The following is a 27,348-nucleotide window of genomic DNA, read 5'->3' as shown; positions in this document are numbered from 1 at the left end:
TGAGCCACTCATTTCGGTTGAACGCGCCCCCACAGCGACACCCAGAGCACTCCTCTGTCTGCAGAAGCACCGCCCACGATTTTGGGGGCGCCACGCTTGGCTTAGCTGCGTCTTAAGCACAGCCCGGACAGGGGCTGAGGACTGGGGACCGGCCCAAAGATGCCGGGAATTGGTTCCAAGTGAATGACCAGCAAGTTTGGTCAACCGCAACGGGGCAAGCAACGCGAGAGGCAGCAACAAAATTGATTAGCCCCGCAGTCATGGCTGTTGCTGTTGCTGTTGTTGTTGTTGTTGCACATTTAGCTGGTTGACGCCTGGCACGACCGAAGGCAAACGGCGAAACCCTTTGACAACATAATTACATAATTAGCTACCAATGAGCGGAGCGGCGGGGGCGGGGAGAGTGCAAAGTTTTGACCATGGTCAACAGCACGACAACACAGCGGCACACACAGAGAGAGAGAGAGAGGAGAGAGAGGGAGAGAGGGCAAACCCCTGCCACACTGCTGCACTCGTCAGCTGTTTGAGCTGGGCCCAGGGAAAAAGATGATTGAATGACTCCAGCAGCGGTAAAAGGTGAATGGATGGCAGGATCCTAGCAGGGCTACCGTAGGAGGATCAACTGTCAAGCGCATTTAGCTAAAATGCATTAAAACCAGAGAGAAAACGAAAAAACACAGTGGAAAGAGCCAGGACAATGCCCCGAACCGAACCGAAGGCAGAGCCGTACACCGAAGGCAGAGCCGAAAGATCAATAAGAGGACACTTTGGCTAAGCGGCTTACACAACGACAGCGCGACAACGACATCGACTCGGAAGTGCCTAATGCATCATCTTGCATCTCTGCGTCTCTGCCATGGAAGACATGCCAGACATGGCAGCAAGATATAGCCAAGAGTTTGTATATATATGTATATATATATCAAGGAATCAAGCAAACAGCAAAGGGACAATGGCCTCTGGATGGGGCAAATAGAACAATGCAGCTAACCGTGCGCAAGCGGCTGAGCGTAGATAACGGCGGCAAAAAGGACATGGGAAAATAGGTAATCCCCACAAGGACAACACAGGACAACACAACCTGTGGCAATGTCTGCGACATCAAGTAGCTGCTGCTGCTGCTGCTGCTGCTGCTGCTGTAGTAGGAGGATTGATTACCCAGCCGATTAAGAGCCGATTACCACTGACATTGGTTCCCATGAATGAATCTCTGGAGTAAAGCCTCTGCATGAATGGCGGTTGCCAGAAGGAATCTCTCAGCTCTAGCTGCTGCTGCTGCGGCAAAAGATCATAGAACCCATTGGTGGTGGGAAGGGGGGGTGGAGGGACACTGAAGCTGGTTCAAGTGTCACCAGATTCCCAATTCCCAGCCTCTGGTTTAATCCCGCCACAAGCAAAATAACTAAAGCGAAAAACAAAATACTTTTTAGCCCTTTGAGTTCAACGAAGATTGGGAAACATTTTCAAAGTCTTTGAGGCATATGCTTGATCAGCTTTTTAGCATATTTATGTATCAATAAATATGCATATTTATTTTGTAATACTATTTCTTGATTTTTGTTTTTTTTTTTGTATGCAGAAAATGCATTCAAGAGTGTATAACAAACACAGCTATGTGATTTCTCTGAAAACTCATTTTAGTTTCAAATAAATTGAGCTACAATTAGCAACAAAATATATATTAAATTTACTTTAATCTAGCCATGTTCTAGACAGCTTTTCGAATATTCCAGTACTAGGCAATGCAATATGTTTGACTGCCTAGAAGCATCCTGTGAGAACATGGAACTGTGCACCAAAAATCAAAGTCGAACTGCAGCCTCATGAAGTTTATATTGATATAAACGGATGGCTAGCCCATTAGATAAATACTATTATTTTTAATAATTTTAGAACCACATTAATGATGTCTATAAAATCTATAAAATATGTGTGTTTACATTCCCGAGCAAATGTTATAAATGAAGCATCATTTCATCGGATATGTACGAGTGTCTTAGCACGTTTAAGCACAGCTTAAATTGTTTAGAGTTTCAGCCAAATTAATAGACATAGAAATACACCAAATAAACCAGACAAACCAGCCAAATACCTTCATGGGTGGACACCAACGTTGAGTGCTCTATTTTCCTGCAGAGAAGTGGGAGCCACAAGCAGCGCTTAACTCTAGAAAATTCCAAGAAAACATAGGAAATGCCAGATAAGAAACCTTAAAAGGAGTGAACCACTGATTTGTAGAAGCATTAACAGATATATTTATGTATATATCCATCCACGAATAAGTAAGAGAATATAGTACAAATATTTATCATAAGATGCAAGTCTGCTGCTTGGATTTGCCAGCATCTATGGTATGGTAATATTGTCAGGTCTTTCCTTTTGCGGGGTCTTGACTTGCCTTTTGTCTTTGGTCTTATTAGAATAATTTACGAGCTGGCTTTTTGGGGTGAACCCTTTTTTTTGGGTCGAGGCGTAAATTGTGATGAAAATCGCTGAGACGCCATTTAACCGCGACGGCCATTACCCAGCATCCTGGGCGGCAGCCCTGCCACTGCCACTGCCAAGTGCCCTCTCCCCCTCCTACCGCACACACTCTCCGGGGCACTTTATCAACATTTCCGAGTTTTATGGCCTCCAAGGAAATGTTGCACAACTTGACAAAGGCCCAAAAGGCACAGGCCAGCACCCCAACAAGAAGAACAGCCCACCACGTGGCCAAGAAGCCAAATTGAAAGAAAAGTTTTAATTATTTTTAATTTTCATGATTAGTACTTTGCGTTTACACCACCCAAGACATGCCATGCCCCTCGGACCGAACCAACCCCCGACCAGCCCTTGTTCATTAAGCTTAACAATAGTGGGCGCCACTTCCCATCCCCCCATCACCCCATCCCATCCCGCAGGGTGATAATGATAATTTTCTCACTTTCTCTGAGGGGGGGTAGGAGGGGCTGTGCTCCCAGGGCTGTGGCATCTTCTGTTCTTGACACAAGTTAATGAGTTTCGCGCTTTTGCGCCTGCCAAATGCCACCATCGGGTGTACTTAACGCTATGCCCGTCTCTATCTGTACTTCTATTTGCCTCACTTTCCGGCCAGACAGTGACAGTGTTAGTGGCAGGGGGGGCAGGGCTGTGTCTTGTTGTGCGGCTACCCCCAAAAAAGGCGTTTTGGCTTTTTTGGCAATTTTCTAATTGTTTCTTTATGCAAAGCGACAACTCCGTAGACAATACCAGAGTACCAGAGAATGAATGAAACTTCTCTGTGAATAGCTGGTAAGCCCACGTCTCCACCCACAACCTCTCTCCCCCCCCCCCCCACATGCCGTGTATCAGCAAATGCTTAAAGCCCTTTTTCGGATAACCCAAGGGCCCAACATTTCTCAATGACAAAAGGTGAGCGAGTGAGTGAGTGAGTGAATGAATGAGTGGCGGAGCTAAAAGAGGATTTACTATGGGCTTAAGAGGAGCAGGCAATAGATAAAAATAGAGCCAGGGGGAGCAGAAAGAAGCACACGAGAGGCAGAGCAGCAGGAAAAGTGGAGAGTGATGGGAGCTGACAAATTGATGATAGCAAAAATCAAAATAATTACACTACAAATGACACCAAAAGAAAACGAATTTAATTTTAATAATAATAAATAATAATAATTAATATTAATTAATAATAATAATTATAATAATAAAAAATAGTAATAAATAATAATCACATTTCTTTATAGCTCATGAGATAAAATTCAAAATGAACTAAATGGAATATCCCAATGCATCTACTTTGGCTGAAACTATCACAAAATGTGGTTGAAATGACTCAACATATTTCTTTATTTAAAATTAAAATAAGTACTACTAAATAAAAACGCAAGAAGTATTTTTTTAATATATTATATTTAATAAATATATTTCTATTTATTTAGGAACTCTTATAGTTTATATATGAAAACAAGAATAGGAACAAATTAGCTTTAACTTATTGCTCCCTATTTTATAGTAGGTTTATGCTGATTATGTTTTATTTTATTAACCATGTTCAACCCATTAAAACATGTCTTTTAAATTTAACTTTATTACGTTAAATCTGTAAAGACTTTTATTCAGAAATTGCTAAGCCTTTATGGGCACCTACTATTGTCTGCTATATTCTCTTTAAATGCCTACCCACAAACATAACAAACGTCAGTCTATAAATTTAACAGAGAAGAGCGGCACACCTGCAACTCACCTACGAAACGCACTGTATATATTTCTATATATCTGCCAACACTTGCCGCCATTTAATGCAATGTTTCCCTTACAAACCATTAGGTCCATTCATTTCAACTCCTTTCAAGATATTTCCCTCCTCTGGCCAAAGACAATTCCATTCATATTAGCCTAGTTAGCGGCCCTCTCTCTCTCTCTCTCCACTCTCTCCCGGCTGTCATCGGCGAATTCCCAATAATTCCCGTAAATCTATCATTGATTCCAACACTCAATTGTGCCGACGACAATTTGTTGGCCCAACCGAAAGGCAGTGGCCGAAAGTTCTGAGGGCGTTGCCGACACACAAAAGAAGACACAAAAAGTGAGCATAAATATAAATTAGTTAGATGCCTCTCGATCTGACCAGTAACAACAGCAACACCCAAAAGGTGTGATTCCACAGAATCAGTGTAGAGGGAGAGAGAGGTGAAAGAAATTGTAACAAGTCAATTTTTCTTAGTGCCGATGGGACAGATGAAAGGGCCGAGACCGAGACCAAGACACGACCAGACAATGCGTCTGGTTTGGTCGGGGGTTTGTCGGTCTGGTCAGCAGGCGATAATTTTGGGACATGTTTTTGGAAAAATGTTTACAAAACATACTACCGACATATTCCTCCCCTAGCTCAACTCCATTTAAACTAAATCAAAGCGCATTGTCTTCACTCAAAGAATAAATATTGTTTGGTGTTTTTTTTCTCTTCTGTTTTTGCTTTCAGTGGGGGGCGTGGGAAATGGCAAATGGCAACAGAAAACTCTCGGAAATCTGCCACTATTTATGTGCCATTCTTTAGCACTGAATATTCTCCATCAATTACTATAAATATTATTTATTCCAAATTTGTGGCTGGCCACAAACGAAGAGTAGAGCCTTCTCAGTCATAAATCAGTGCAAAAAAAAACAACAACAACAAATAAATACATACATTTATTCTGTATATAACTATATATTATTTTTTAAATATATGCATGTATGTAGTATAAAAAGCGAATGGCATACAATGTTGCTGAACGCATAAATCTTGAGTAAATAATTTTCGCCGGCACAGCCGAAAATGACAAAGTTTATTTGGCGGTTTCTCTGTGCGGTGGACGAGGGATTTTCTATCATTTTTTTTTTTGTCTGTTCCTCGTTATTTGCGGATCCACGCAGATGGGCGGTTTTGTGTGGTCATGCCAGAAATGTATTTATATATACATACATATATCTGTGTATGTACATAAATCTATATATCATTGAGTCTATGTGCTCATACTTATATCATTTAAATTTAGTGCGAACACAAACAAGATTTCGTATGTTAAATGGATGAAGAAATTGCGGAATGGGTGGGAAATACATATATGGGTATGAATAAATATACCTACATACTACAGAAGCCTGACTAATATTAATGTGGCAGCTATTTTCTTTTAACCAATTTAATTATAGCTATCAAACCTGTCTACATTTAATCTAAGTTAAATAGTAATATAAAATATTAATATTACTTGTGGATGCCATGTATTTCCATAATGCTTTTAAATAGTTCAAATTAGTGCAACATTTCGTTGTAAATTCTTTCGGTAGAATATTGATAGATACTTCTTTTAAATTATATATTATCATCTATGTTTGGAAGGGCTTGCAAGCATACAAATAGCATTGATAACTAATTTGAAATTAAATAAATCAATATGATTTTCTAATGGTAACAAATTACGCTGTTCCAGCTTTAATATTAATTGAATGGCACATTTAAAATTACATTTGTTTAACAGTTAACATTCATAAGAAAGAAAAAAATGAAATTGAATTAAATACAACAAATGACAGGCCTGAGCGGAATACAAAGCAGAACCATTTACTTTATAGAATATAACATAAGCTAGCCACATATTAAAAAACAATTGGAATAGTCATAAAATAATTGACAAGATAGCTGAAAATATTCTCAAATAAGATCAACGTTAGCCATAATACCCAATATTATAATATTATATTAATATATTAATTATAAATATTATAATAACTATATTATATTATATTAATATTAATATAATAATAATATTATTATAAATTTCATTTTCAATGCCCAACCATAATCCATGTGTTAAAAGCGAATTCGTTTTGCTCTCGAATCGATCATCAACTGAAAGTTTCTCACACTCGCACGAAATTGCGCGAATTTCACTTACTCTCTGCATTGGCACTACCCCCTTTTTGTTGTTGTTGTTGTCTACCGTCCCTCCCTCCTCTAGTTGCTGCCTCCACCCCTTTTCAGCATTTTGCAGGCCAAACAAAGAATTGAAATGAATACGAAACGAGAAAACCATTTTGGCCAAAGACGAGCGGTGCGTTGTTGCAACCCGCAGATTGCTACGGTGCCACTCCACTCCATTCCACTCCACTCCACTCCCCTCTCTGCGCTACGCTGCTCTGCTCTGATCCTATCCCAATCAGCCCCTCCCCCTTTTTGCTGCATGGCTATAGTTTTGTAACAGTCTCCCTGCCCGCCATGTCAGCCATTTTGAGTGCCACAGCTACTGCATCATTCGTGTGTGCCTTTGTGCACACCCCAAAAATGAGAAACAAGAAAAATGCACGATACGCTTCGGTTGCATTTAGTTTTTGTGTTGCTGCCTCTCAAGAGGTACTCCCCTTCTGTTCTGCGCTACTCTACTATTATCACCCCCTGCCTTGCCCACCCCACCTCCATGAGCATATCCCCCTTCTGCCTTGGCCCATAACAAGCATAAACCACCGCGCGGCTCTCACGCTGTTTTTATATACATATCTAAAATGTGTGGCTCGTTCTTGCGTATCTGTGAATCTTCCCTCTACAACATTCGTGTGTGTGTGTGTGTGTGTGTATCTGTGTTCCTGCTCTTTCACTCTCACTCTCCCCCCCATGTGTGAGTGTGTGGAAGGCCGCGCGTTTTTGGTTGGTGACCGCCTGCCGCAGATGATCATCAACATCAACATCATCATCATCATCAAGACAACAACAGCAACATATATCCAACCTCTATAATAATATCACGAGCCGCTTCTGCAGACGTCTGTTTGGTGGTGCGTGGTGCATGCCGCTGTCGCTGCCACTGCCACTGTCGCTGCCGCTGGTGGTGCCCCTCCCTGCCTGTTGGTGGTGAGTGCCGCGTGTCATCTTGCCCCATGCAGCAAATACACTCGTATGCGTGTAGGCTGGCATTGTTTGCCTGATGATAGTGTGTGGATAATAATAGGCAGAGTACAGAAAAACGAAGACAAAATCCAAATGGGAAACGTCCATAAATATTGAGCAGGAAAACGCTCAATAAGAGATCAAAGAATGTTGCTGATATGCCCTGCATGTATAGAATATATAGATAAAGTAGTTAAATTAATAGCAAAAAAAAGAAATGAATTTAAATAAAATAATAAAATATTTAATAAGTTTCATATGATGCGAAAAAGGTTCAAATTTAAATAGAAAATAATAATAAAATATTTTATAAGTTTAATATGATGCCAAAAAGGTGTGTACTTAATGTAGGTAGATATAAATTTAGTTATAACAACACAGAGCAGAAAGTACAACATTTTATTCTACATATATTGGCTTACATTTATCCGATTCCATTTCCAAATACTTAAAGTCACACATGGGAAATATGTTGAAATAGAATATTGCTAATTAATAAGTAATCATATTTATTTACTTACTTATCTGCTCCTTTTCCTAGTGCTGTCAAATTTACTTATACTTAAAGCACTTGTTACAATTTTATTTGAACCCTTAACACATAATTTTTAATACTAAAAATATGCTTATTTGAGATGAATTTTAATTTTATTTAATTTAATTTTAATTTCTTTTAATTTGAATATTTTTGCTGTAGTTTATTTGCAATTTGTTGTTGTAACTGGCGGCATCCCACTTTGTTTTTTTGATTTATTTAAAATGTTCTCTTTATTTTGCAATTTCCACAAACAACAAACATATTTAAATTTCTAGATATTTGCATCTTTGCCTTTTTGCTGCAGCCCGTGCTGCTCCTTCTATAGCTTTTCTTTTTACCCATCCTTCTGCAACGCCTTTCCCTTTATGTCTTTGATTTTGCTTTCAAAGCAATCTCCACTTCAAACTTTTCCAGCAGCCCATAAATTCTCCTCCAAAATGGCTGGGCGTGTGGTGCCGCACTTCAGCTGCCCGGCCTTACCCCCCCTCTAGCAACGAGCCCCCTCAATGGCATGGCACTGGAAAGCCAAAAAGGTAAAAAAATAAAAAAAGGGCGCGTTTACAAATATTTGTCGTTGCATCCGCTGCAGGAGTCGGATCGGCGATCCAGCAGCAGCAGTAATAAACAACAAAAAAAAAAAAAGGACATTAATTTTATTTAATAGAATTTTTCTCTTTTTGGCTGCCGTTGTGTCAAGCACAACATAATTCTTAGTAGCATTTTGCGACAATGGATAACATTGCGTTTGTTTGTCAGGCCAGAAACTGTCACAGCCACGCAGCCTCGCCGAAGGGATCGGCAATTTTCATTCATTGCCGGGCGAGCGCTCAGCGTTTTCATTGATCCTGGCCCCGGGCCAGACAAAGGATTCATTCGAATAGAAGGAAAACGAGACGAGAAATTGTGACGGAGAGACACACAGACAGAGAGACAGACACAGAAAGCATTTGATAGCAGCAGATAGGGCAGAAGTCAGCTGAGAGGGATACACTCGCAGTGTCCTTTTTTTTTTTTTTGAGTTTTTCTTCTCTGTTGTGTGCGAGAGTTTTCCAACACGATCAGCCCCCTTTTGTCTAGTCAGCGCCCAGTTTCAGTCAGACAAAGCGGAGACTTTGACATTCGATGTCTTCCTTTCGGCGTGTCCTTTCGTCCTATATCACCCAGTGCCAAACGGTAGATGTCCTTTTGTCGCCTCGAACCAAGGCATTGTTTCCCCCCCCTACCACCCTCCCATCCAGCATACCAGAGTCAATAGATTTTCCACTGCCGTTTTCCATTGGCAAACTGTAGTGTTTGATGTTTTATTTATTTATTTCTTTACGACGTCATTGCCTCGAATCTGATGTTTTAATTTACGAGACGCTGCGAAAAGGGAACGACTCTGGCAGGACACACATCAGATCGGATCGGATCGGATCACTCAACCAGCTCGTAAAAAACTTGTCAATATTTTCATTGGACAATTGATGAATGTCCGAGGAGAGCGGGCAATTGACAATGACTGACTATTGGTGTAGCCTTTAGCCTGCAGGGGCAGGGGAGTAGTAGTAGTAGTCCTGGTATCTAAAGGCGTTTTTTATGCATTAAAGCAGCTTCTTCCTGGAAATGGCAGTGGCCACTACTCTCACCTCTTGGTGCTGCTAGTCGGCCCTTCCTATGCGTAGTTATCAACTTTATCAACTCGATCGGACACTCAGCGCTCTTCTTATAACTAAATTGCTTCTCAATGTTCTTTTGCTCCATCTGCAGAAATAGTCCCAGGAAAAGGATCGGAGCGAGGCCTTCGTGGCTGAGTCTGTGGCTGCATCGGCTGGAGCCTACGTCTCCTCCTCGATCTCGTTCTGCTGCCAGCGACGCTTTTACGGCAGTAACATCTCCTTGTCTTGCTCCTTCTCATCATTGGGTGGCTTCGGCGCTGCCAGCAGTTGAGGCTGAGCTGCAGCATGAAAATTGGTCCAGCAAAAGGGAGTAACATGCTAAAATAATAGCCCAAGTGTTAAATATTTGTACTAAGCACACACTGCAAATATAAAAGAATTCAATTTTTAAACATTTTGATTTTGATTTTTTTTTTTAAAGTCAAATACTTGAAAACCAATTTCCAATTGGCTCGATTTCAGATAGAGATAAATCTATTTGTGTTTTAGATATTTCATAAAATATTACTGCATATCGGCCAATATAATTCTTTCAGGCAGTAAAGCAAAGGGAAGGAGCTCACTGGGATATGGCATATGGCTGTAAATTAATTTATTTAAAATTTGCATTCAATCTGAATTAAATCTGACTTATTATGCTCAAATAATTTGTATGCCTTTTTCGAGTTGCTAAAGATACAAAAAATAAATATAGAAATTTCATAGACATATCTATTGCTTTTTCTTTCCACTACTCTCGCTGCCACTTCCATGTGCTCCTGCGACTGCTGCTGCTGTTCCCCAAACGCTCTTTAAATGTTTTCCAACTGCCAAGGAACAGAGCTTAATTCGAACAAAAAGGGAATGGCTGTGTGCGTGTGTGTGTGTGTTTTTTGGTGGGGAGGGAGGTGGTGAAAGTATCTGTGTAGCTGTACTTCTGGGGCTGGAAAGTTTGCGAATTGAATCCGCCACACGACTTGCCACACGCGGCTCACCAAATTTCGCACAATTTTGCGTGCGACGCGGCCGTGTAATGATGCCATGTGCCCACTGAGGGTTGTCTTGGGCCACGGCCGAGTGGGGGGCGTGGTCGTTTCGTTTCGTTTTCGTTTTGGGGTGGCGGTGAGTGTTTCTGTGTGGGGGAGGGGCGGCGGAGTGGGGGGGGGGCGTCTATGTCAAAGCATGTCATAGAGAGCTGAGTCGGGTGGGCGGGGGCGGTGGCGGGGGCGGGGGCGGCGTGGTGTAGGAAATGGGTGTTGCAGCTCATCGTCATTCTCATCCTTTTGCTTGTCCCCGTCGTCGTCGCCTCCTGCAATGAGGCCAATAAAGTCAACATGGTAGTATGGGGAAGGAGTCTGGTTTTGTGGCTGGCACGGGGCGAAGGATGAGAACAAGGACATGCTGGAAACACAACCACCCAAAGGACTAAACCCCCACCCCACCCAACACAGCCAACACAGCCGGCAAAGGGCAATTCAATTCAACTATTACAGGATCCATTGTGTGCGTGATTTTTGATTATCGTGGAGAGCAGAAAAGAAAACGGCAAAAGTCACGTCATGGCCCTCGGGCTGTGGCTTAATCGAAGGAGTAGCAGGAGCAGCAGCAGCCAGGAGGTGGGTGCTGGCAGCCGGTAGTAGGGGGGGGAGGGATATGTGTGTGTGTGTGTGGCATCATCAAACTCAATTGCTTGGAAAAATGGCAAAGAAGACAGCGGCAGGCCAGAAAATCGCAGATCCCAAAGTAGAAGCCAACGCATAAAACATATTACGCAGATTGTATTGATTTCTGATTATTCCGTCGCCTGCGTCGCCGTTTGACGCTCAGATTTATTGTCATCTTCGCGCACAGCTCCAGGCTGCAGGCTCCAGCTACGACAACGCTGGGGGTGAGCAGCTGGGGGCGTCTCGAAACAATTGAGATTGGTTAGAGCCAACCATGTATAGGGCTATAATATGGCGGGGGCGATGGAGTAGGTGGATGTGGGATGTGGTTGCGGCTTCTTGTTTATTTGGATACTTGTAAGTAGCTTCTAAGCTGACGCATCTATTACGTACATCTGATTTTATTTTGTGCTTTTTTTTCTCTCTTACTTATTTTTGTTCGGAATTGAGGGATTTTTAAATCGGCATTAGGATGGGATTATGCTGAACTATCTGTGAGCAGAAATAGGCTATAAGTGGCACTAGAGTTTCAAAGGTTTTCCCCCAAAAAAAATTAATAATTAAAATAATTAAATTAAGTTAAAGTATTATTATTATATAGTTAGCTATTATTAGGCTAAGAACTGCAGTCAGAACTGCACAAAGTCTGCTATTAAGTCAAAAGAAATGGACATAGAAAATAGCTCTGAGCTCGTCCAAAATATTTTAACAGAAAGTTACTTCAAAGTTCCACTTGGATCAATGATATATGTATTTTTATTTTATTGAGCAGCAAGCAGCCCTCAAGTTGCTTTTAATAAACTGCATTGAACTCTGAGCTTGAGTAACCCCCGAGGAGTAACCCCATTTATCATAGAGATTCATAAAATTATACCCTAACAAGGCCACTCCTCCCACACTCCAATTGATTGATTATCTCTGCCCATTTCCCGTTTGCTTCCAAACATTTTCCCCCTGCTTCTCTCACTGTCTCTCTCTCTCTGTCTCTTTGTTTTATATTTTGTTTATTGGTTTTGTGCGCAATTTGTTGTTTAATTATTTTGGATGTTTTCGATTTGCTATTTTGTTACGCGATGGTTTTTTTCGTATTCGTTTTTCTATTTTCCCCCGGTCGTTTCTTCTTTTTTTACTGGAGGCCTCTGAGGCCATAAAAACGCCGAGCCATAAAAATGTTTCCAATAAAAATTTGGGGTTCTGTTCGCCTGTTTGGCAGCCTCGGATTTTCGAATCGACTAGAGGTATAGATTTGTGCGTGTTGTTTTTTGTTTTTGTTTTTTTGGATAGATACTCTGGCACTCTCGTACTCGTAGCTGCATCTTGTAGTTGGCGCCTTGCTCTTTCGGGCATGACCAGAAAACCAAATAATTTCTGTTTTGTACATTTTATTTTTTGTTCTCTTGCGTTGATTTTTGTTTATGGCTAACGCGGTTTTTATGGCCTGCCAGAAGAGCGCTAGCAGGGGGGAGGGCGGGGTAGGCGGGTAGGCGGTCGTGGCGAATTTCTCACGCTGCATAAACATTGCATAAACAAAGTTGCATCCGATGCGCCCAGCTCCCCGAGATAAATATCTGAGTATCTGTGTGCTGCAGTTTTTTTTTTTCTGCTTTTTTTTCTGCTTTTTTTTCTGCTTTTTGGTTTGGTTTCAGTTCGTGGAGTTTCGGTAACTATCAGCATCCGAATATCCGTTTATTATGAGAAAGTGGCGCCAATGGTTAATGATTTTTAATGATTGTTTACACGAAGCTTAAGCCCGATCATCGCCATCTCCACCCATCATTCCATACCCCCCCACTCACTCGCTCGCTTTAGAGGCTGCAGCTGCCCGTTGAGATTTATGGGCATTTAAACAAATTTGATGAGATTTTCCCTAGTTTCTGCCACTGGTACACAACTCTTTCGAGAGAGCGCGTTCGCGGGCACGACTGACGGGTTGCCATGTAAAAGATGCCATAAATCTTAGCCAGCTGCGCATGTATCTGTAGCTGTGTAGCTGTGTAGCTGTGTAGCTGTAAGTCTGCATCTTTATCCAAAGCACAGTGGCACAGCCAAAGAAGAGTCTTCCTTCATCAACTTCTTTGGTAGTTTTTGTCAAAGCTGCTTAAGTGGATTTTACTCGGGCAATTTTTCACCCAGAGAATATTTTCCAAATGCCTTTAAATCGAGTGGAGCGTGTGTGTTCCTACCAATGCTCATCCCTCCTCCTCCCAGCACTTCACTGGCATCTCACGTATGCCCTTTGTGTTTATTTTTATGCGTCCCTCGCTCCCCCCACTACCCACACCACACACCCCATTGCCCCGAAAATCATTGCCCGCCTTCTCGATCCCAATCCCAATCCCCATTTGGTTGTCAATGAAGGCCGCCTGGGACTGATTGAAATTCGCGGATAACCTGAAATGGATTTCTCCTCTCCACAATTGCTTTTTGGTGGCAATTTCAGCGATTCACTTTGAGACACGACTGAAAGCGGCTGGGGCGGGGCGGGAGGGAGATGGATGCAAATAAATGGAGGCAATATTTGGCGACACCAAATATGAAACTCTTTTAAGCAGAGGCAGCAGCCAAAAGGATATCCGCCTTTGTAGAGAGATAAATATGTACACATGTAAATACATACATACATACGTACGTACATATGTACATATGTGCACATGTAGCCTGCTGCTCTTTAAAGAGTTTTTATGGGTCGAATTTGTTGTAAATGATTTTCTTGTGTGTGAAGTAAAGTACGAAGCGATTTTTAGCTCTTTTTTTTGTATTTATTCATTTATTTTTCTTTTATTTTCTATTAATTTTAGTTAAATATTTGGCAGTATTAGCTAAATATCTTAGTGCAATTATCTAGCTAATAATTAAGATTTTTACTTAAAAAATATATCGTATAATGTCTAAGCAAAGTGAATGCTAATGCATAGCACTTTTTAATTCTTATTAAATTCTCATTTTAATTTAATATAAGCAACAATAATTTTGCCGTTTCGCTTTCGGTTTTCCCAGCAGTTTTCCGTTGCAGTTTTTGTAGCGTTCCTTCCTGCCTACTCTCAGAACTATTATTGTTCATTCTTTAGAGGCCCATCAAAGGGGCCTTCCCTTCTTTTCTTGGGGTTAACCAGATGACGCCATTTGAATGCAAATACAGAGCCCAAATGCCATAAAAGTGCCAGCCAGAAGAGCAGCAGCAGCTCCCAGATACAAAGATACAAAGATACAAAGATACATCTGCAGTGCAGCTTGAGCAGAGGCTCATTCCCATGCTCAGAGAGCCATTCGAATGGGAAATGTCTTACTCAATCCGTGACTGTGGCAATTACTGGGGGCAATGGCAGGGCAGGCCAGGGCAGGGCAGGGGCCCATGAGATACCATCGATACCGTTAGACAGACTGTGCTAACCAATTCTCCATGGTTGGGCAATAACTGCAAATTTAATTTCGCAATTTCGCGCCTCGAATTCAATTGGTCCCCCCTCCCCCCAGCCAGCCAGCACACATCCTTAGCCACAGTTTCAGTTTCAGCTACCAGACAGCTCCTGTGCCTCATCCCTTGTTTTCCCTTGGCTGCTTATACATTTGATTCTGCCTTCACGGGGCACATAAAAATCACACACACACAGAGTGGATAAGCGCTGGTAACAAAGGGAGAGACCTATGCAAACTAATCTCCGCTTCTGGTACTATAAATTTACAACTAATTGCTGCGAAGCATAGAGCCTCAAAGCAGAGTTTTTTTTTTGTTGTTTTAAGGTGCCAAAGTTGCTAGAGAAATGGAGTTATTATTTGACATATTTAATACAGAATTATTGGAACACTTTCGGAGAGTTCTTTTGCAGAGAAAAATCGAATATTTCTACTTGGAATTTCCCTTCAAAGTTCAATTAATTTTGAACGCAACACCATGGTGTTGGCTGTCGCATCCTTTGCCTTGTTAGCCAATGCATTCCACACACATATTTTGTTTGGTTGCCAGCTACTGACAGCACTGTGATATTTCATCTCTGGTCCACCCAAAAAATGTCTCTAAGCGGGGGCCAATCCATGCGGTTATCTGCCACGCACTCCTCTCTCCTGTCTCCTGTCTGCCACATATCTGTTTTCCCTCGTTGCGAGACTCTGTCCATGTCCATGTCCGAGGCCACAGCCCCAAAACTGCAGGCCAAAATAATTATGCGTGTGCATTCCGTGGCCACACCGAAATGAGCTGCGATTTATGAATGCCGGAGGTCGGAGGATATCACAAACCTCGCACTGAAACGGCAACTGCAGGACCTTGCACCCAACCCAACCCACCCCACCCCAAACTGCAGCTCAATCCCGGAGCCGCAGCCGGAGCCGGAGCCGGAGCCGAACCCGCACCCAAAAAAGGATCCAAATACAGTGGAGGACGCAGACATTATAATTATTAATAAATGCAGCAGCGCGGCAGCAGCAAAGTGGCACGGGGCAGTGGCATGTGTGTGGCGGGGGGCCATGCAACATCCTGGCAACTATTTACGGCATGTCCGTGAAACGCACGAGGAGTGCGAAACTGGAATTAATATGTGGCACCCAAATGAGGAGGAGCAGGAGCTGCCACACCCCCCTCTGCCACACTGCTGCCAGCCATGCTGTGTGGCTCTGCCTCATGTGGCATATTAAAATTTATGATATGAAATTGATTTTATTAAATAAAGTCGGGGATACCGTCCCGGATTCGAGTGCATTAATATTTCACCTTAATTAAGCAGATTTTCAGAGAGCGAGGAGCTTAAAGGGCTGTTCATTACATGCCCCCAAGGTCGTCCTCTTCCCTCGCCAAGCAGCTGCCTCTCCTCAGGCTCATTTTGGATTTTTGTCTGCCCTTTTTGGGTCCTCAAAACAGTTTGTCTCGATTGGAGGGGAGCTGGAGCTGAAGCTGGAGCTGAAGCTGAAGCATATGTGCGGATAAAGGCTTATAAAAGGTGGGTCGAATGAGTGAGAACAGGAAGAGGAAGTGGAACCCCCTCCCATCACTTTGTTGCACTTTTCGACTGGACAAACACAGACAAAACCAACTGCATTTTGTGGGCTTGCACTTGTGGCCAAATGTTGGCCAGAATGGCTTCCATCGGCTTAGACATGGCCACGACATGTTGATTGAGGCGTTCACAAGGGGGTAGTGTAATCAGGCGGCAGGTTGGGGGTGCAGCAGCTCCGTTGCATGCACCGTGTGAACTCTTTTGTGTGGCAGTCTGGACCAAGACCTGTGGCAGTGAATGGCTAAAGCGAACCATGTAATTGTCTGCCTGTTCTTAAAGGGTTTTCACACTTCTGGGATAATATTTTTGCTTACTTCGAAGGATCACAGTGTCTCCTGCTTAAAGTTCTCGTCTTTGTCAGTTTTCTTATAGAATTTAGCTGCATAAGAATTTATGGAATATTTATTTACTCACTGAAAAATATATCAAATAAAATAATTATTACCTCTCCTATTCGATTGAAGCTTAAAGACCTTTTCCCCCTGCTTTTCCTTCCAGTTTAAAGTTTCTTATGGTGCACCTTTGGCTTTTCCCTCACTCCGTATCTCCTGCCCAGACACTTGGTTAATTTTCCTCAATTATTTCCATCCATAGAAATAAATTTAATTAGAGCATAACAACGTCGATGGGTTTTTTTTTTTTTTGTCTTTTCCATGGTCATTCAGCGATTTTCCCCAATGATTTTCCTTTGTGCCCTTTTCGTTTTGTGATTTTAACCGATTGAGCGACGAGACGATGGGCATTTTCACATGGAGCCACACGGAGAACAGTGTGGCCCAATTTTGGTGTCTCAACACGACCACACTAATGGCAAGAGGGAGATGGCTTGAACAGAGACACCGTGAGAGAGGGAGAGTGAGCGAGAAAGTGAAGGGTAGAGGAAGAGCCATCGACGAGAGATACCACAGCAATTTGTACAAATTTGTTAGGGCCCATAAAAATGTTGAGGCCTCTGAGGCGAGGCGAGGCTCAGGCTCTACCCCCCATATGCAGTCCGTCCCTGCCTGGTCTGGCTGGTCTGGCTGGCCAGTGGCTCTCTCTGGATTGTATCAGCGTCTCTTTCGGACACAGTATCTTCCCCTGTTCTCACTGAGTGAAACACATGGCGCATTGAGTAGACAGCCTGAGAAAAAAGAAATTAATTGAAAAAATGCAATAGAGTTGGGGGAGCGGAGTGCGAGGGATCATCAAAGAAATGGACAGCAGCAACAGCAGCAGCAGCAGCAGCAGGTTAAGATATTAAGAAAGACAACAGACAAAACAGCAGGTTAAGATATTAAGCGAGGGAAATATTAATATTTATAATTTTTTGTGTTGTCGGCGGTGTTCTCTGGGCATTGTTTAAGCCCGGCGCGGATCTGACTTATGCGACAGTTTTATTGTCGGTCGGCATCTTGGAAAGTCAACCAAGTGGCCGCGGGGTTAAGTCAAGGGCCCACAAAGGGGTTAATGGTAATTGCGCCTTTATGTTAAGCGTCCCTCGAAATGCTGGAATATGTTCAACTTCAAGATGGAAAATTAAAAAATAAATATACAAATAAAAACACACGCTCCCTACCAAAGTCAAGACACAACAAAAATTCGTACCCCTTTGTACCCGGCCAGCGATTTTTACAATTTCCCGATAAAAGACACTAAAGTAATTTGTAAAAGCGAGCTAAAAGTAATCCCTTAAAAAAAACTAAGCCAAAAAATATATATATCGAAAATCCCCCCCGCACATAAAACTGTGTTAAGTAAAGAAGTGCCGTACAAAAAGATGTGTAGAAAAATAGTCCCGAATAGAAAGAGGTAAAAAATAATAGCAAGGGTATACAAATTAACCAGAAAAATCGATTGCTTTTTTGGGCATTGCTTAACCCATTCGCTGACCTAGCCATAAAAAAAAAGTGCACGCATTTTTTTTGTAACCCTTCGTCCTGGCATGTGTTCCCGTTCCAGTTTCACATTTACTGTTTTGCTCATTCTCTAATTTATTTCCTGCTCGGTGGTTCGTCTTTTTTATGTTTTTATTACTTTACGATCCGTTAAAAAGTAAAAAAAAATAAAGAAGCGTAGAAAACAGAGTAGGAAAGCAGAGCAAATCCAGCGAGAGAGTGGGATGGCATGACTAACAGTGCAGTAGCTGTTACCAGTGCAGGACATTGGGACTGGCACAGCAGATTTACAGAACAAAAGTAGCAGAAAGATAGGAACAGAACTGAATAAGGATTACTGTAGAAATTCAAATGATATTCATCAGTACTTGGCGATGAAAATCTTAACCAAAGAAGATGCTGAAGAACTCTACAAATCGAAATAAAACAGAGAAAAGTAAAGACTTTGCAGACTCTGATTCGGCATCGGCTCTAGAGAATTACTGCTCCCACATTTATCCTTCAAGAGCGTCACTTAACAGCAGCCCAAGGAAGCAGGATAATGTGCCAGGATGAACCTAACATGAGCAGATATAGATACCTGATACAACAGCATCATAACAGGATAGTGAGCAGTCAGCAGCACTGGGAAACGCGAATCCTTGCAGCAAAACGAACCGAACCGAACCGAGCCGCCCTCTGCCTGTTTTTTAACCCCTTTTTCGCTCTACAAATACAATTTGCAATTGTTCGTCCCGTGACCAGGAAAGGGTTTAAGCACAGAGTTGAACCGCTGCGTGTACCGTTACCTACGCTACCAGGAATCGCGTTTTACGATCCGTTTCTCTGCTTTTTACTTATTTTTATATACCTCGCATTTCTGTAGTTTTTTGCGAGCCAGTTTTTTCTGTGATATTTTTGTTCTGTTTTTTGTGTGTGCGTGTTTTTTTTGGGATAGGTCAACTCTTTACCGAGAACTTGACCCGATCTATTTAGGTTTGTAGGTTTGTAGGTTTCTAGTGCAGGGCCGCCGCTCTGCTGGAATCGCTCGATTTGGGTGCCATTTTTTCGGGCTGCTTCCCGGAAAGGATTCACACTAAGTTCTAAGTTCTTTTTAATGTTTTGGGATTTTTTTTTTACAAATTGTTATTGCTGCTTCTTGAGGATTTTGGTCTGCGTTTTGACTTTGCATTTGTTGGGTTTTGACTTTATGGGCAGGCAATGCAATTGTGGACAGTCAAGGTCCAAGCCCACTGGCACAGAAATGGTGTCCTTACAAAGGATTTTAACTTTTGCTCGCTCTTGGCAAGCACAAGAAAATAATCGTAGCTTTGAAATATGATAAGAAATAATTAAAGAGCAATAAAATTATTGATTTTATTTTGAAATTTATTGCGAATACATATCTAAGGTGGGATATTCATTGCGGAAGTAAATTTCGAGAACTTTGATTTAAAACAAAAAAAAATGGAATACACTTAGAGAAAATGAATACTCATGGTGCGTGGTGCAAAATCTGGTATCTGGTATAAATAGAGAACAGTAGTAATCTTTGCAAATAGGGCATAAAAAACAGTATCTTTTTTAATGGGCACAAAGAGAGTGCGCAAAAGTCCTTTTTTGTTGTTGTTGTTGTTGGGCCTTTGGGGAAATTTGCTCAACTTAGGCGCGCACCATTTAACATTGAGCAACGAACGAGCAGAGTGGATTACACATGAGAGAGCAGCCGATGAGAGCGCAAGGGAGCAGAAGGACAACGGTAATCGAAACCCGTCAAAATGGCAAACACAACAATGAGCGAAAAGAAAGCAGAGACGGGCAAAGGATGCCCATCCAGAGAGGGAGAGTGAGCGAGAGAGAGAGATAGAGAGAGAATGAGTGGAGTGAGTTCAAAGAAGGGCTAAGCACATTACACGATCGGCATCAAAAGGGAGTGATGTTCGTGTGTGTGTGCGTGCGTGTGCGTGTTTGTGTTTGTGCATTCGATAAAGATCAGCTGCCGAAGGATCAGATCGGAGAATCTGAGGATCTCACATCATCGCTACCCATCTAATGCCGGCTGACAGATTATTATTAGCGTAACATTAACGTCAAATTACGCATCTATTTTGCGCACTTTATCCATGCCACACACTCACTCCCTTGCCCCGCTGCACCAACCGAATGGCGGTGCAACATCAAGGCGCACGGCACACATGTGCAGAGATTTGCCCCCGAAAGATAGAGAGATTACTGGACCATGCATCGAACATGGGCGGGCGGGTAGGCGGGTAGGCGCTGGTCAGTGCGGCATCCTAATGGAATGCGGGCAGGTGGAAGGGAAGGATCTAAGAGATCACCAAGCAGATCGCACCGATATGTGGGAATGCATAACCCAATGAAGCGTTCGAACAGATATGGGAAAGAAAACTTCCTTGAGGCAAAAATCAATTGGGAAAAATATTGCATGTAGCAGCGGCTGGTAAGAGAGCGCAGGAGTACGAGAGAGCAGAGCTTCTTCCACAGTTCCCACTGCCCCGCCCTCACAGTACTAATCCCCACATAATCCTCACGACATGCTGCAGCATCATCACCACCACCTGACGCCACTCCCACACCACGTGGTGGTAGCGGAAAGGGGGGGGGGCTGGGGAAACTATGCGGATGGGGTGGATGGGGTGTATGCGAGGCGTGACAATAATTAAAAGATTTCCAATGTCAACATCGTAAATGGAAGGAAAACAAAGTTGCAGCCAAAACTAAATAGGAAAAGCAAATGCCACCCGTTCCGCCCCCACCACACCCAACTCCTTGGGCGGGGAAAAGCGCACACAAATGTTTGTCTTCCTCGCTCTCTCACTCTCCCACTCACTCACTCACTCACTCACTATTTGTTTGTTTGTTTGTCTCTTTGTTTGTTGATTGAGACGGCTTTGATTTTCGCTCAGCGGATTTTGATGGGGTGTACGGTGTGGGCGGGGTGTGGTGGGGGGGCGGACAGTGGATGTGTGTGATGCGACAAGTGCGTCCCTGTATTTGCAGAGCCGTTATGTGCATAAGCAACAACGATTATTGACATATCGCCAGCGAAGCAGCAGCGGCGAGGCAGCGACAAAGCGACAGCGCAAATAACAGACGAAAAGCATAACTTCGGGTACCGAACGCTTTGATACCCTATAATTAAATATGTCTGTGATTGGTACAAACAATTAGGGCATTTCGATCTCCACAATTTCGATATATGTACATACTTAACCTATGTATAAAGCGTATGTAAAGTCAAAGTTGCATAGTCAATAGCTAAGATAACTAAAGGACTATTACTGTGGATGTCGAATATCATTATGACAAAAATGAATTTAAAATCAACATACCTTCCACTGCTAGGGTATCGTTACCTCTCCTTCGTTCTATTCCATCCATCCATTCCATCCCTCCTCCAACGCAACCATCCACAAGGCACATGCAAATCGAAATGCAGCGGTAAATGTCAATGCGAACGCGTGTCTGTGTGTGTGCCTGTGTGTGCTCTCTCACTCTCGCTCTGCCCAAAAAGTCTCCAAATCCAAATTGAACCGCTGGCTGTTCCCCTCCACAACCAAACCCCTGGCCAAGCGGCGGTCGTGCGTGAAATTTAATCAAAGCAAGACTCCACTCCTTTACACACGCTCCCGGCCACTTTCTCACACCACTTCTTACTCACTCTTACCCTCCTCTCTCTTTCCCTCACCCACATGCAGCCATCAATGTGGCCAAAACAGTTTTTGGCTATGCCCCAAGCGGCGCCACACCGGAAATGTTGCACATTTGTAACTGTAACTGTGGCACACTCTTTACCCTTGTAGACGCGGAGGTGAAAGAGAAGGATATGAGCTGGCAAGTGTGTAGAGCAAGGACAAATCTTGAGATATGTGAAAGTTTTCCACAAAAGTGCAAATTTCTGTCAATTGTTGTAAATAGAACTTCCTTTTCCTGTGCTTGATGGGACAACGAGTGGAGCTGTTCGACGGTGGGAAGAGGAAGTGCTGATGTCCGTTGCTGCAAAGAGGGAAGAGATGTACAACAGTTGTTCGTTTTGTTACGTTGAAAGAGAAGTGAAGAGGGCAAAAAGTGAGTAAAAAACTATCACGAAAATCAAACTTGGCGCCCAACTTGCTTTTGCAGAGAGTGCAGCCCTGGTTGGGGTGCTCTGGCAGCCCTGCCAGCAGAATCTTGGCACAAAAGAAAAACAAAATCAGCTGAACCGCAGACGAAGAATCAGAATAAGCACAGAGAGAAGAGGAGAACAGCAACAAAAAAGTTGAAGAGAATCGCACGTTTATTTTTAAATCGTTTTCCCCCCGCGAGCGAACGGACCAGTCTTTTTGCTCTCTTCGCTGTCGCTGGCGACGTCGTCACGTGGAGTACCAGCGGCCGCAGTCGCTGCCATTCTGCGTTGCTATTGTTATCGCTGTTTTGCTTTTAATCGTCAGTTTTATTTGCGGTCTACTTTGTGCTCTTTACGGTTCGAGTACAGTGGGAAAAAAGTGTTGGGGGAGTGCTTTCATATATGTACATATGTATGTATGGATGTATGTGCATTTGCAAATAATTGCGAACATTCCGTACTGCTTTTACTTATGCATACATATGCATAAATTTGCTTTGTTTTGTTCCATTTCGATTTAATTGTGGATTGACATGTGCCAGCAAAGAAAGCAGCGCAGCGACCGCGACTGCAATTCTGCAGCTCGCATTTTATTTCGCTCTCTGCTGCATACCTAGCGTACAGTGGAGCAAATGTGTTAAAAAAGTGCGTTTGTCCACAAAGTATATCCCATTGGAAATGATTTAAACAATTTTCTTCATTTTACTGGTTGTTGATCTCTTGCTATTTGCTTTATTGACTAACAATGGAGAAAATATGTTGATAAAAATGTTCAAGTCAGTCAGTAAATTTGGTTAAGTCTATTTCGACTTCGATCCCACTGTGGCTCTGGCTCTGCCATGTGCCGCGACTTCAATTCTACAGCTTCGTTCTTTCTCTCTCTTTGCGATCTCAGCCTGCTCTGCCCCCCGCAAACACTCTTGCGGTTAATCAGCATGAGATGATGGGGGCGTCGGCGTCGGCTGTTTGTGGACTGTGAACTGTTTTGCTGCTCTCTGCTGCTGCTGCTGCTGCTGCTACTCTCTGCATTTGAGGTTACTCTCTGCTGCTGCGGTTGCTGCGGTTTTGCTTTGTGCTTTTTGTTGTTTCTTTGTTGTTTTGCTGATATGCTGCCGCCGTCGCCGTCGCTGCCGCTGCTTGTTGAGTACCGCTGGGCAGCGGCGTTCTGTTGCTTTTTGGGGCCTGTCGTGCCGGCGTCGTTGTGGTGCTTACAAGCGTGCTTTTTTTTATTAATACTATTATTAATATTATTTTATTTGGTCAACGCTCTCTCTTGTTCCGGTTCCGCGTTTCTGTACTCTTTTTGTCTGTCCGTGTGTGTGTGTGTGTGTGTGTATGTGTGTCCATTCGCGTCTCTTTTGCGTCGTTTGTCTTCTTCGCGGTTCCCTTCTTCTGCCGCGCACGCTGCTTCTTCGGCCACTTCCAATGCTGCTGCATAGCTAGCATTTAGTGGTTTTTTTTTTTACAAATGTGATATAATTTTGTTAAGTATTTATTTATTTAATTGCCAAAAAAAAAACCGCTGAAAACGCACACACAACACAAGGAATTCCACGTAGTAGCAGCACTCGCAGTCGCAGCCAACGCCAGCGGCAACCGAGTCCCCCAGCCGCCGCCACAATGGTCTACTCCACCAACATTCTGCTGGCCATCGTCACCATCCTGACAGCCGTTTTCGTGTGGTCGCGTCGCACCTATGTCTACTGGCAGCGCCGTCGCGTCAAGTTCGTGCAGCCAGCGCATCTGGTGGGAAACCTCAGCAAGGTGCTGCGTCTGGAGGAGTCGTTCGCCCTGCAGCTGCGACGCTTCTACTTCGACGAGCGGTTCCGCAACGAGCCCATCGTTGGCATCTATCTGTTCCACCAGCCAGCGCTCCTCATCCGGGACCTGTCGCTGGTGCGCACCGTGCTCGTGGAGGACTTTGTGAGCTTCTCGAATCGGTTCGCCAAATGCGATCTGCGGCACGACAAGATGGGCTCGCTCAATCTCTTCTTCGCCAAGCAGCCAGAGTGGCGGGAAATACGGACGAGGCTGTCACCCGCCTTTACGGGGGCGAAGATTAAGCAAATGTTCTCTCTGATGGAGGAGGTGAGTCACAGGCAGGGAGCGACAAAGAGAAAGAGAGAGAGAGAGATTAACATTCGATTTCGGTCGCCTCCCTCGAACTTTTAAAACCTACACTGTCCAACAAAATTAGGGGTCAAGGAGCGGAAGCAAATACTCTCACGCTATGATAGTAGGTGTGTCCGAGGGAAAAGAAGGTGCAGAATATTTACACTACACACCGAAATTATTTCTATATTTGTGGAGTGGAACCGTATCACGCTGATAAAAAAATGTGACTCTTCAGGCTGTCAAAGTTTTCGCCTTATCATCACAGGTTTTTTTATTTTTATTTCTTGTTAATTTTTCTATCATTTGTTGATTCGGAATATTCTTATCAAAGGTCACAAAGTATCGAATGTTGCCCGCAGAGATGGGTACACATATATATTCTCTACAGTGGATGCTCGATAGCTGAAAACGGCCAGTTCCGGTTTGAATATTTATATCAGGCGAATCTACTATTACTTTTTCAAATAGAATGTTTTAAATATAACAAATCATGAATATCACAATCTACACAATCCATTTGCGATATATTCTTGTGGATATTTCTTAGGTATATACACAATTTAAAACTTTAGTCTGAACCAAAAATTTGCATGCAAAAAATAGTTTAAAAACACGAAAAAAAACACACTTGCAATTCAAATTTGTTGCTGCCCAGTGTGATATGAACAGGTGTTACTTTTTGTTTTGTTCTTTGCCAAAGTAAACAATAAAACACTTCAGACCAACCGTTTGGGTTCAGCCGAAAGTTTGTTGGATAGTGCCAAAAGCAGTTTATCAGGAAAAGCCAGCAAATTAGTTAAGTGACACGCCAAAACACCAGTGAAATATAAACCCAGAACCGATGCAAAGACTTTAATCGTGTTGTCTAGTGTAATGTCAAACTTGTTTTATTTTTCAAAATGATTAAAATATAAGCAAACTCATTCAGAAAAAAAACAATAGAACTTTTGTAGAAAATAGTCACAGCAACAAACGGAAATGAAACATTTGAAACGAAGCTTTGGATACCCTTCCAGATTCATCAGTCCCAGTCCCAGTCAGTAGCCATTAGAAATATTTATGCAGTGAAGATAAATATAGGATTGAGTGAAGCTACTACATATGTATTATTTCTTTTATCTTCCTTGATTTGTAGCTTATATATATGTATGTACATACATAATATTGCATATACCTTTATGTTTTCCGTAGTCTTTCAGCTATGAGATCCAGTAGCTGCAACTCTTTCCAAGAGTATAACTTTATGGCAGCGAAAGTGCTTCATTCTGAGCAATATCTGAGCAGTATACTATATTGAAATATAATCTTAAATGTCAAATTTCTAATGGTTGGCCTCTTTTTCAGATTGGCTGCGACTTGGAATGGTATCTGAAGAGACTGACGCGCGATATGCGGAGAAGTGACGCCTCCGCACGCGGTGTGATCGTGAGCATTAAGGACGTGTGCGATCTGTATAACACGGACATGATCGCAAGCATCGCCTTCGGCCTGAGATCGTATAGCCTGAGGAGCACGCAGTCGGAGATCGGCTCACACTGTCAGGACCTCTTCCGGCCGAATGTGCGGCGTATAATCGACTTTTTCGTGATATTTTACCTGCCCAAGCTGGTGCCGCTGTTACGGCCCCGACTGTTCACGGAGCCGCATGCGGAGTTTCTGCGCCGGGTCATCCAGCTGGTGATCGAGGAGCGGGAGCGTGGCGGCGACCTGCGCAACGATCTCATCGAGATGCTGCTCACCCTCAAGAAGGAGGCGGATCTGCAGAAGGACAAATCCCACTTTACGCACCATCGCGACTTTCTGGCCGCCCAGGCGGCCAGCTTTGAGGTGGCCGGCATCGAGACATGCTCGGCCAGCATGTCCTTCGCCCTCTACGAGCTGGCCAAACAGCCCCTCATGCAGGCCCGACTACGGCGCGAGATACGCGAGACCTTCCAGGAGTCGCCGGCCGGGGCGCTCAGCTACGAAATGATCGCCCGGATGAAATACCTTGAAATGATTGTCGAGGAGACGCTCCGCAAGTATCCCATTGTGCCGCTGCTGGAGCGTGAGTGCACCCCCATTAACAAGAAACGCTTCTACTCGCTCCGTCCGCACGCCGAGTGCTATGCCCGTCGCGGCATGCCCATCTATATATCCAATCTGGCCATACACCATGACCCAAAGGTGAGATGGCAGGCCCCAAAATGAATCTCTTGCCACAGACTTGTGTCCATATAGTTATTGGGTTTCTGTTGGCAATGTTGCCTCCAATTGGCATTCCCCAATCTTATCGTGTGCCAAGAGCATTGAATTGAGTTCCAGCTACCGCAGAAATCAATAGAAATTTGCTATCTAATTATTTAGATGGTTCCTAGGAACTTTTATACCACAACCAACGACTATCTATAGAAGCAAAAGTCCCATGTCAAACTGCCTATAAATTATCTGAAACCTGTTCGGTTTAATGGGTACATAGTTTAGAAAGTAGAATAAGTCAACATCGATATACGGAGCTGTAGATAATTATTTTGAATCTCTCTCTCTCTCACTCTCTTTTTGCAGTACTGGCCGGATCCGGATCGCTTTGATCCAGAACGCTTTAGTGCCGAAAATAAATCACATCAAGCCCCGATGTCGTATCTGCCATTCGGCGCCGGGCCCAAACATTGCATTGGCATGCAGATTGGCCAATTGCAAATAAAACTGGGACTCATATACTTTCTGCGTCGTCATCGGGTCGAGTTCTGTGAGAAGACTGTCGAGCGCATCAGCTTTGATGCGAAGTTTGCGCTTTTGGCCAGCGAACACCGCATTTACCTCAAGGTCGCCGAATGTTTATAGCGCGCCTTATCATCATCACCTTTGTTGACAGAAGCAACGACCGACCCGTCAGCAGTCATCATTATTAGCCTCCCCCCCCCCAATCTTTGTCATCGTTGTGATTTTCGTTCTCGTCGTCGTCGTCGTCGACATTGTCATCATTTTGCCACATTGTATATACCACACAGGGCATGCCTCAAATAAATTTTGCTACGTC

At 43.3% G+C, this 27,348-nt stretch overlaps 1 protein-coding gene across 1 annotated transcript; it reads left to right on the top strand.

The window, feature by feature from the left end:
• Positions 1-23,320: 23,320 nt before the first annotated feature.
• Positions 23,321-27,348, top strand: LOC111081992 (probable cytochrome P450 6v1). Its single transcript, XM_022378165.2, has 3 exons — positions 23,321-24,302; positions 25,674-26,495; positions 26,874-27,348. The coding sequence occupies exons 1-3, from the start codon at positions 23,835-23,837 to the stop codon at positions 27,150-27,152; spliced, it is 1,569 nt and encodes a 522-aa protein (XP_022233857.1). The 5' UTR covers positions 23,321-23,834; the 3' UTR covers positions 27,153-27,348.

Source organism: Drosophila obscura, unplaced genomic scaffold, assembly GCF_018151105.1.
Source record: "Drosophila obscura isolate BZ-5 IFL unplaced genomic scaffold, ASM1815110v1 contig_73, whole genome shotgun sequence".
Taxonomy (NCBI): Eukaryota; Metazoa; Arthropoda; class Insecta; order Diptera; family Drosophilidae; genus Drosophila; species Drosophila obscura.
The sequence above is the reverse complement of the archived record's forward strand: the minus strand, read 5'-3'. Positions and strand labels throughout refer to the sequence as shown.